Raw genomic sequence first — 11569 nt, 5'->3', positions numbered from 1 at the left:
TTCATTTCTTGACATACTTCAGGGTATATCTCAGGTCAAGATCAGGGACCAGGAAGGATTCCCTCTGCATGGATTTATTTCCCCCCTAATTTGTCATATGTTTTTCAGTGGGCTCTCTGACTCAAACCTGGACAATCAATGAGTGAGCAGAGACAACAGATTAAAGGGAACAGGACAGGGAAGAAGGCCGGGATTTTTGCTACCCAAGAGACTATATTTTAAAATAGGTCATTTGTGTTTGTATACTCCCAGTTAACTAGTAACCATCTTTCTAGTTATAATTATTGTTTTGTTTTGTTTTTTGGCTGCGTTGGGTCTTCGTTGCTGCACACAGGCTTTCTCTAGGTGAGACAGTAGTTGCCTCGAGCGGGGGCTACTCTTCGTTGTGGTGCCCGGGTTTCTCATTGCATTGCTTCTCTTGTTGTGGAGCATGGGCTCTAGGCGTGAGAGCTTCAGTAGTTGTGGCATGTGGGTTCTAGAGCACAGGTTCAGTAGTTATGGCGCAGGGCTTAGTTGCTCCATAGCATGTGGGATCTTCCCGAACCAGGGTTCGAACCCATGTCCCCTGCACTGGCAGGCGGATTCTTAACCACTGCACCACCAGTGAAATCCCTAGTTATAATTACTTTAATTAGTGGAAACTGTTTTAATCAAATTGAATGTCAATTGAAAATTTTAGGTTCTTAGCAGTTGAGATGAAATCTGGAGTCAGAAAGACCCCAGTTTCAGTCCCTTAATATACTCCTTCACATATTCACTATACAACTGGGAAAGTTCCTTAGTGCCTGTGCGCCTCTGAGTTGAGATTTGTGGCTAAGGATAACAATACTTACTTCATGGGATCATTGTGAGAATTCAGATGCTTAGCTTGAGCCTTACACTTCAAAAGTGGTTATTGTTACAATTACTTCTACAGGACACCACTAATTACAACTGATTCCAGGGTCCTGGTGGCAGCGTAGGAGACCTGCAAGCCTCAGTCACCATTTGCTAACCTCTGGTCACCTGTCCAAGATCTCCCTTCTCACCCAAATCTGTCATTCTCCTCTGAAAGTTTTCCTCCTTCCTCACAATAATCTGTAAAGCTAGGGGAGACATTACTGCTAATCATTTGATTCAAGTTATTCACACTAAAGGATGAATAAGGCTTAAAAGAACTTTTGGCTTTTTTCAACGCCCAATATATAAGTGAAATATTGGAGAAATTTTTCTATGTAAGGGAAAATCTTCATTACCTTAAAAAAAATTAATTTCACAGTACTCATACATAACGATGAACTACTTACTAGGATGATTTTTAACTCCATATTTTCTGTATGGAAGAGTTCTTTATAGAGGCAAAAGTTAACCAGAAGGATAGCCGTCCAAAGAGCCACAACTGATAAATACTATATACTGTTTTATAAATTTCACTGAAGTTGTTCTTTTATTCTCACAGGAAAATGTTAGTTCCACAAGGACAGGGATCTTGTCTGGTTTTTTTCCATGGAGCCATCTGAAGCACCTGAAATAGTGCCTGGTACATAGTGGATGCGCAACAAGCTTTTGTTGAAAGATTAGAGAAAATACATCATTAAACTCCTGCCCTTCTTTAGAAAGCTGCAAAAGTAAGTAAATAAATACAACCACACTTTGGTTTACTTAAAGATCACACAAAAATGATACGTCCCAAGCACTGTGCTTATGGGGTCAGCCTCTGACAATTAGTCCTGGGTTTTAATTTGGAATGTGTGACCCTAAGTAAATCACATAATTTCTCTCTGCCTCAGTTTTCCCTTCTGTAAATCAAGTATACTTCTACCTCATAGTATTGTTATTATGATTAAATAAGGTACTGAATGAGTAAGGGGCTTACAAAAATTTCCTGGCATAAAGTAAGCACCCAGTAAAGGTTAGGTGTTTTTTATTAAAATCTGAAATTTTACTAAGGAAGGCGTTGAGGCCCTTGAAGTAAATGCCAGCTAGAGGTTCCACAGCCAGCTGACAAAGCCAGAACTAAACAACTATGTTTCAGGTCAATCTGCCTGCTTTACCTCTTTATATATACTTTCTAAAACTACTTACAAGGAAAAAAAGGAGCTAAATGTGGTTCACTCATTCTTGCAAAGACTTCTGAAAAATGCAGGATTCCCAGACGCTTTCTGGAAATAATGAGGACAACCCTCAACCGTGCCACACAAAGCAGTTAACGTAACTGCCCTAACACTGAGTTTCGCAGATTTATACAACTGGAAAATTTTGTTCTTGAGCATTTGTGAGCGCACAGATTCCGGGAAACGAGAATCTAATATAGTAATCCTTGAAGCGCCTTCAGGATGAATGTAAGATTCAGTCACTGAGCGCCTCACTTCCTCCTCCGGTCTCACCTCCCTCCGCTCCCCGCTCTCCCCACAGCTGGCGCTGGGAACCGCCGAGGGCTGGGAGCGTGCGCGGGCGGGGGCGGCCACCCTCCGCCGCAGCCTAGGGGCCGGAGCCGGGAGGCTCGTGGCGAAGAGGCGAGGCTAGACAACCAGCGCGGGCGAGGAACTCAGCCGCGAGCACAGCCCTCTTCCCGGACCTGTGAAGTCAGACTCACGTGTAAATCGCGAGGATCAAATCGAGGCTACGCAGCCAGCTGCGCCCACTGAGCGCACCCCAGATGTGCCCGGAGCAGCAGGTGAGTCACCCTGCCCTTCTCCTCGCTCCCGCCCCGTGTCCAACAGGTTGGCCGGGGCGCGACTCCCAGGGGCCCCGTGGATGCACTTCTAGCCTCACCTGGGCACAGCGCTCGGCTTCTCCCTTTACCGAGTCGTCGTTACTATTTAAACTCCTGCCCCAGCCCACGCCTGTTCTAGTCCTTGTCTTTTTGCCTTCCCTTCTCCTAAAATGACAGCTCCGCTGTGTACCGAAGAATGCCCCCAGAACACCTGCTCTCCGGGAAACTTGTAGCGACAGAAAAGCCTAAACCGAAGGGCGCAAAGTGCCTCAACACGTGACGGGAGCTGGCAATGGTGACCCCTAGTTCTCAGTGACTCACTGGGACTTAATCGAAAGTCATCATTAATTGTCCTCGTTTCTCAACCAGGAGGTGAAAAATTAGGGGAGGAGGGAGAATAAAACGAAGCGTGAGTGACAGACCAGAATGAGAGTGGATGCGAGCAAATGACACGAACCCTGCACCCAGGTCACCCTCCCCCACGTGCGCGCATCCCCAGCGACCACTCCCTGGGAGGCCTATGAAACTGCGCAGCAAAAGCAGAGAGAGGAATATATATCCTGAAGTTGGAAAAGACTCAGACCCGGTTACCACCTCCTTTGCCTTCTGAACTTTTCGTTTTGGTCTCCTGCAGGCGGGAGTGAGTCTTGCCCTTCCCCTTGTTTGCATTCCTCCAAGATTCGTCGTGCCCTCCTCCACTGTAGACCTCCCTCCCCCTTCCCCTCCCCTCCCGCTCCAACCCCCAAGCAGGGAGGCCTTCAACCCATACACCTCCCGGGCTGGAGATCTCAATTACAAAGCTGGGGAGGGGGTACTGAGTCCGGGAAGGACCACGGCGACCGGCAGTGTGCCCTGCGGATGTCCTCGGCTTGGTCCACACCTGAGCAGTTCCCTGGGCGCGACCCCTCCGCTCCTCCCAGACCCGGCGCTCAGACACTTGTGCGCTGCTACGGCGCACTCGCAGCGCCCTAGCGGCGAGAGGGAGAACGAGCACAGGCGGGTGGAGAGAGTAAGGGTTCGGGGGTGGGAGGAACCCACCTCGGGAGCCCGGGAAATCCCGGACGTGCCACCGCCCCCAACTTTGTGGCGCCCTCCGGCAGCGGCGGCAAGGATGGAGCTGCCTCCCCGCCGCCGGGCGTCGCCGGACTCGCCGCTGGACAGCGCCTCCCTGACCTCGCTGGACTCCAGCGTCTTCTGCAGCGAGGGCGAAGGGGAACCCCTGGCGCTCGGGGACAGCTTCACGGTCAACGTGGGCGGCAGCCGCTTTGTGCTCTCGCAGCAGGCTCTGTCCTGCTTCCCACACACGCGCCTTGGCAAGCTGGCCGTGGTGGTGGCCTCGTGCCGGCGCCCCGGGGCCCTGACCGCCGTGCCCAGCCCCCTGGAGCTCTGTGACGACGCCAACCCCGTGGACAACGAGTACTTCTTCGACCGGAGCTCGCAAGCATTCCGCTACGTCCTGCACTACTATCGCACCGGCCGCCTGCACGTCATGGAGCAGCTGTGCGCGCTCTCCTTCCTCCAGGAGATCCAGTACTGGGGCATCGACGAGCTCAGCATTGACTCCTGCTGCAGGGACAGGTACCCCCGAGGCGCTTGGTGGCTGGGCGGGGCAGCGGGCGCGGTGGAGAGAGGGCGGCAGAGGGAAAGATTTGAGGATTTACACAAGCCTCGCTCAAGCCAGGTTTAAGAATACCTGTGCCCACTTCGGAGCTAGAAGGTGGGATGGCAGTGGAGGCCGGAAAGTGTCAAAGCCAACTTCTGATTGCAAGTTTCTGAACCTTCTCCTTTTTCCAGTATACTAATTCATTTATAAGTCAAGAGAGGTCAGGCCTGCAATAAATATTTGGTGGTTAAATAAATGAGTCCGAAATCTTATGCTCCAAAAAATGCATGTATAGGGATGTAGGTTTCAGTGGAGAGCGTTATTGTTTATCAAACCTAGGACACTAACTTTTAAAGCTTGGACAAGAACTGCTTTAAATACAGAAGGCAGAAAGTTGGTTCTTTGACTGTGGATGATTGTGGGACTTTGGTGATCTATTATTTTGCTATTGCTTTGCTATTACTACCATTTCTTCATGAATACCTTTCCATTAGCCACCTTAAAAAAAATTACATATCGCAAACTTCTGTTCCTGTTACAAGAAAAAATGGGTGATAAAATGCTTTAATCTAAAGTAGCTTTGCGATGTATAAATTCTTTTGTATAAACTTCTACCATGAAAGTGCCATTTTAAAAACAATAATCCTAAATGAGAACATTTGAGTACTGTGGGAAGAAAGCCTGGGTAAAATATGAATGAACATTTTCTGCATTTTCCTGAAATAAAAAGCATGACTTCACTGCCAAGTTTAATTCTCTTTACTTCTGTATTTTAAAAAAAGTTAGACTAATCACCAAGTTGTCTTCTCTAAAAGATACTTCAGAAGAAAGGAGCTGAGTGAAACTTTAGACTTTAAGAAGGACACAGAAGACCAGGAAAGTCAACATGAGAGCGAACAGGACTTCTCACAAGGACCTTGCCCCACCGTCCGCCAGAAGCTCTGGAACATCCTAGAGAAACCGGGGTCTTCCACAGCTGCCCGAATCTTTGGGGTCATATCCATCATCTTCGTGGCGGTGTCCATCGTCAACATGGCTCTGATGTCAGCCGAGTTAAGTTGGCTGGACCTGCAGCTGCTGGAAATCCTGGAGTATGTGTGCATTAGCTGGTTCACCGGGGAGTTTGTCCTGCGCTTCCTGTGCGTGCGGGACAGGTGCCGCTTCCTGAGAAAGGTGCCAAACATCATAGACCTCCTAGCCATCTTGCCCTTCTACATCACTCTTCTGGTAGAGAGCCTGAGTGGGAGCCAGACTACACAGGAGCTGGAAAACGTGGGGCGCATCGTCCAGGTTTTGAGGCTGCTTAGGGCTCTGCGCATGCTCAAACTGGGCAGGCATTCCACAGGTATTCAGTTTTCATTGATGCCTTTTAATTTGCCATCGTTTTTAAGCATTAGTGCTTTGACCATGGTCCAAGGGAAACGACTCTTGACTCCAAACTGATACTCAAAACTACCAACTCCTATATTTCACCCAATTATGATCTCCAGAAAGGTACTGAAAAGCAAAACCTTGAGGTTGTTATCACAGGTATAGAGGACAAGCTGCCTCTCACACAATTCCTCTCCTTAAGACATTTGAGAAACAATTTAACCATACGTTAACTTTATTTTAACCCAGGTGCCCAGAAGATGTACGAAAATTAAAGATACTGTGTTTCTGGAAGGTTCTACATAAAATATGCATAAACAGCACATAAAAAGATATGCACAGATTATATGTGATATATAGGAACGTAAGCCAGTTTCTTTTCTGTGTCCAAGGAAGTATCACACATGTTCCTTGGGAGAAGAGAAAGTCCTCCAGGGCCTTCTCTGGCTATGCAGAAAGAGAGATGACTGGGCACTGGTGGCCCTCCCATGATTTTTGAAGAAACAATGGAAATTTTGCTTTGGAAGAAAGCAAAAGACACTAATTAAATGCTTTGTCTAGTATCTGAGAATTTTCTTGTCCCTAATTGGGGAGGCACAAGAGAGACGGTAACGGGAATTCCTTAGCTGTTTGTATGTATCATAAAGCCTTGAAGATCTAAAGAACACTCTCCCTAGAAAAATCTCTACACAACACACACACACACACAATTATATGTGAAAATTTTAGGCAATGTCAGAGGAAATCACACAAATCCATTAAAGATGATGCTTGCATCCCCAAGGGCAATGATTTTCAGTGGCCGGCCCAGCCGGCTGTTAGATGTTCTGGAGCACATATATGTTACCTTATGTTAGACTTTAATGAAAATAAGAATTCCTTGAAAACCTTGTTAAAATGCAAATTCTGAGCCCCAATCCCCGAGAGTCAGATTTTAGTTTGGGGGGTTGGATCCAGAAGCATATATTTTAACAAGCTAGTTTTGATGTAGGTGGTCTTGAACCACACTTTAAGAGACACTGGAGTAGGATGCCATATTCATACGATACATATAAATATAAATAATTTGACTAGAGAGTCCTATTCCCACCTATTTCCCTAGATATATGCCTGACTGGTCACCTAAAAGGAGTTGATGGTAGTTGTCTCTCCCTATAAATATAGGGAGAAATTAACCTCAGTTATGTTTTTTCCCACACATCTCTGAGGAAACTATGATTTCTTAGTAGTGTATTTTCCTAGCTAGTCTCATATACCAGGGATTTGATAACGGGGTTTCCAACAACTTTTAGAAGTACCACTCTTTGTTTTCTGACACACATAATGGGATGCTTTCTTCTAGTATTTATAAACTCTTCACAGGATTCAATTTAAAAACACCCAGTAAAGAATACATTTTTTTCCCAAAAGAAAGGAAAAAGAAAATAATGTCAATGTTTCCACAATGTCACCTCTTCAAAGGTTTTGTCAGTTCTAAGGCAAGTAGAAGGATTAATAAAGCCTTAATTTATTGAAAAGATATGAACACTTGCATAAATATTTGACAATTTTATCTAAAGCATTACATTTAGCAAAATATAGACATAGATCACATATTCCCCTATGCATTAACTATAAATAAAAATTGAGAAGTATTGTAGAATAATGGTTAGGAGGACAATGGGTGGACCAGACAGCCTAATTTTAAGTCTTTGGTATGTAACTTTGTACTAGATATGCTACCCTTCTGTGTCTCAATCTGCTCACCTGTAGAATGGCATAGGTATAACATCTATCTCATATTATTTTTTAGGATTATCTGAGTTAATTGATGTAACATGCAGAAATTCAGGCCACTTTGTTTCTTTACAAAATGAAATGTTTAGAATGTTGAAATGAAAACAACCTTCCCAAACACTATGCATTTCTTCATATGTTGTCAATATATTTCAGAAATGCAATTTAATACAGACATATCAAGGCCAGTATTCTAAAGATATTCTTTAAATGTCTTTTGAAGTTAAACCTCAAAGTTATATTCATTGGTCTTTTAAAATAGCTGGTTAATAGTTCAAGAACATCTGAAAATTTCAAGAACAAAATTCAAAATAATGAGAGCACAAATAGTATTTTAATGTATTTAAAATAGTCTCCAGTGAGTGAATAAAAATTTAAAAGTGATTCCAAGAGGCACTGCTCTGGACTTCTGAGACCATATCATTGTGACATCATGTTAATACGACTTCAAAAAGTGGATAAACTTTAATCAGTATCTCTCTAGAGTTGGAAAGATACCTTATTCAAATCACGATCCTGTAATGGGCTCCTCTTACTATCCTGAGGGTTCAGTCTCGTCAGAGGTGGGATTGGACTCTCCTGGGTCTGTCTTGCAGAATCCTCAGAATTAGCAATGGGAAATTCACCTATGCCTCATAGTGAGTGAATTCCCTAGTGGCTCCAGTCCCCTGTACCTTTTCACAATGGAGGAATAGTCTGTATTCACGTCTATCTCCCGACAGGAAAGGAGAAATTGTATGTATTCAAGGGAGATAGTTTCCTATAGCTTTGGTATTAAGGACAAAAATTTCAATGGGTTCCATGGGAGTGCAGGAACCCCTCCTGCTACACCTCTGAGAATGTCCTCGCATGTACATTTGATGTTCTTATGTCAATTTTGTCACGATTCCTAACTTGTTTCTGCTGCTTCACTTCATTTTCACCTTTTACTTCCTCTGACTTTCAGATAATGATGCCCCTAATTGTATTAAACTTTATCAGGAAGGTGAGAAAAACAGACACATAAAATATAAGGAGACAACATAAAACTTCATTAGAAAAGTGTGCTAAGGTGAGGCACTGAAATGCAGACCTGACCAAGAGAGCCCTCCACGTGCAATGCTGCAAAGTTTCCCATTGGATAAAGTACAAACTCCTATCAAACGTCCCCTGCCTGCCCTCCAACTCATCTCTCACCTTTCTTTTGTATAAATTGTAGGTTTTTAATAAATGATAAGTGAGTGAATGAATCTATTTATATTTTTCTATCCTTCTCAATCTGGCCCCATCAACTAGACTAAGAACTTCCTGAAGATTATAATTTATCATCTATATATCCCCAGAACATTGCCCAATGCTGGAGCCATATTAAATGTGAAATGCATGTGTGTGGGTGGGTAGCAGAGAAGGAGAAGGGAAGGGAGGGAAGGACGAAGGAAGAGAGGAGGGGTGCCCATGACTGACACCAATTGTTCTGTTACAGGCTTACGCTCACTTGGAATGACAATCACCCAGTGTTACGAAGAAGTTGGCCTGCTGCTCCTATTTCTGTCTGTAGGAATCTCTATATTTTCAACTGTGGAATATTTTGCTGAGCAGAGCATTCCCGACACAACCTTCACAAGTGTCCCTTGTGCATGGTGGTGGGCCACAACGTCCATGACTACCGTGGGATATGGGGACATCAGACCAGACACCACCACGGGCAAAATCGTGGCCTTCATGTGTATCTTATCGGGAATCCTTGTCTTGGCCTTGCCCATTGCTATTATTAACGACCGCTTCTCTGCTTGCTACTTCACCTTAAAGCTCAAGGAAGCAGCTGTTAGACAGCGTGAGGCTCTGAAGAAACTTACCAAGAATATAGCCACTGACTCATATATCAGTGTTAACTTGAGAGATGTCTATGCCCGGAGTATCATGGAGATGCTTCGATTAAAAGGCAGAGAAAGAGCAAGTACCAGGAGCAGTGGAGGAGATGATTTCTGGTTTTGAATTCACTTTCAGTTTATTTACAAAAGCCTGTGTAATACTAACTTGATTGATAAAGCCTTGATATGGATGTCTGTACACTGCCGATGAGTCTCTGTTGAGTACCACCTGTGTTCATTTGGTTCATACGTTGCTTGATCTACTAGAATAGTTCACATCCCCCAAAACAGCAACACTTCGTTTTTTCACATTTGAGTCTCAAAAATATCCATTTAACGCAACCAGGCCAATATACACATGTCTGAATTGTCAAATACCAAATAATATTGCAGTGCATACAACAAAGTTAAATGTTTTACGCATCACTAATTTTTAGAATCTTTTGCACCACTAATTCTAAAAGACGGGAGTTAAACTGCATAGCCCAGAGAAAAGATAAGTGAACATTTAAGAACACACTGGACAACTTTGCCATTTAAAGATACTCTCCAAGTAAATAAATTCCTCCTTTCTCCATCAGTTAAAACTGTTGAATATAACAATTCTCTTTTCAAGAGAAAAGCCTGATTTGATGGTCATAGACTGAGTCCCTATCTTTCCTCTGGTGCAGATGACCGATCACAAATGGACTGAGCTCTGTATTCCATCATTACGGTTGGAGGTAGAAACCCAAAACTGCTTAGACTGCGGTAGAAGATTGCTACCCACAGGCTTCAAGAGTTGTGCATCTTCATCCTCCCCACTGAGTGCATATGTGCAGTATAAAGGCGGTATCTCTTAGTATTCCATGGAAACTAGATGGTCTTTAAAAAATCTCTTTATTGATGTAGTGTTCAAGTTATGTCCTTAAAATCATGACTTTGTAAGTAAAGGTGAAGTAGTGAACATCCTAAATGTATATACACTGAAATTATTAAATAGTCTTATTTCATAATATGAGAATGATATGTTGAATGATACCACTGGGTGAACTTGACGATCTTTTATTTGTTAACAAAAAATATTATGGATAGCTTTCTGACTGTTGGGGTAAATAGCAAATGTTCAAACTTTACACGCATTTTGACAGTCATTCATGATAATAATAAAATTTCTAGTCAGTTTGTTATATAATTAAAGCCAATAGCTCTACCTAAGCCTAAGAATTAGTTTATGATTTCCAATATTCCAGTAAATGAGGTTTTTAAAACTAAGAATAATTCAGATTTATCACTTTCATACCTGCCTTCTTAATGGGTGTAACAGTGTCCCCAATGGGATAAAAATTGTTTCTTGGTGGGGGGACAAAAATATCTTACTCTTTTTATTCATAAAATAAATATACATGCAATACATAAACAGATATAGAGTATATCTATGGTATTAAATTTTCATGGGATGGGAAAGTAGAAAAAAAGAGCCCCTTTCCAGAGTTGCGCTATGATAAGAAATAAACATTGAGAAAGACAAATTTAATATATGTACCATATTTTATTAAATCTATTTAAGATACCCTATTATATTATGAACTACAAAGAAGGAAAGGAAGAAGAGAGGAAAGACAAAATAAAAAGAAAGAAAAGGAAAGAAAGAACAAAAGAAAGTCCAATCAATTGTAAGATGCCATTGATTGTAAAATGTGTCCAGATTTTGGACATGTAAAAATTTAAAACATGCATCTTAAAATCAATGAAATATCATATACGCTACCTCTAGTTTTCTGGTATGCATGCTTAACTTCTAAAAACATCTTCATTGATAACATGAGTTTTAGATTGTATGCTAAAATCCTTTAATCCTCTTGGCTTGTTTCTACTTCTCCCAAATATTATGAAAGAGTTAAGAGATATGTGTAGTAGTAAATATTTTCCCTCTTACGCAGTTCCCAGGTGCTAGAGTATGGCACAGGGCCACTTGTCCTAATATAAATATGCCATCCACAATCTGAAGGGGAAATAGAGATTAGACACAGAAGGCAAACTTATCCTGACTTATCTAGAACTCCCCCCAGTAAGAGTTACTCTGATCCAGGACTGTGCTCTGTATTCATCATGTTTTATGTCACTGTATCCTCAAAATATTCCTATTATATAATTACTATCGCTATACTCTTCTAGTTATATAGTTCATATATTTATCCATGCAACAAATATTTATTCAGGACCCATTTGTATGCTGGGCACTACAGATTCTTTGTTAAATCAGACCAAGCCCTATTCTCTTGTATTTAACAT

At 42.7% G+C, this 11569-nt stretch overlaps 1 protein-coding gene across 1 annotated transcript; it reads left to right on the top strand.

The window, feature by feature from the left end:
- Window positions 1–3773: 3773 nt before the first annotated feature.
- On the top strand, window positions 3774–9419 carry KCNV1 (potassium voltage-gated channel modifier subfamily V member 1; the record flags this gene model as incomplete). The annotated part of the gene is made up of 3 exons (XM_082858575.1): window positions 3774–4273; window positions 5114–5643; window positions 8908–9419. Exons 1-3 carry the CDS (start codon window positions 3807–3809, stop codon window positions 9417–9419), a joined length of 1509 nt encoding a protein of 502 aa, XP_082714701.1. The 5' UTR covers window positions 3774–3806.
- Window positions 9420–11569: the final 2150 nt, after the last annotated feature.

The sequence above is a fragment of the Leucopleurus acutus genome, assembly GCF_964270905.1.
Source record: "Leucopleurus acutus genome assembly, chromosome: 17".
Taxonomy (NCBI): Eukaryota; Metazoa; Chordata; class Mammalia; order Artiodactyla; family Delphinidae; genus Leucopleurus; species Leucopleurus acutus.
This window is presented reverse-complemented; position numbering and strand designations above follow the sequence as displayed.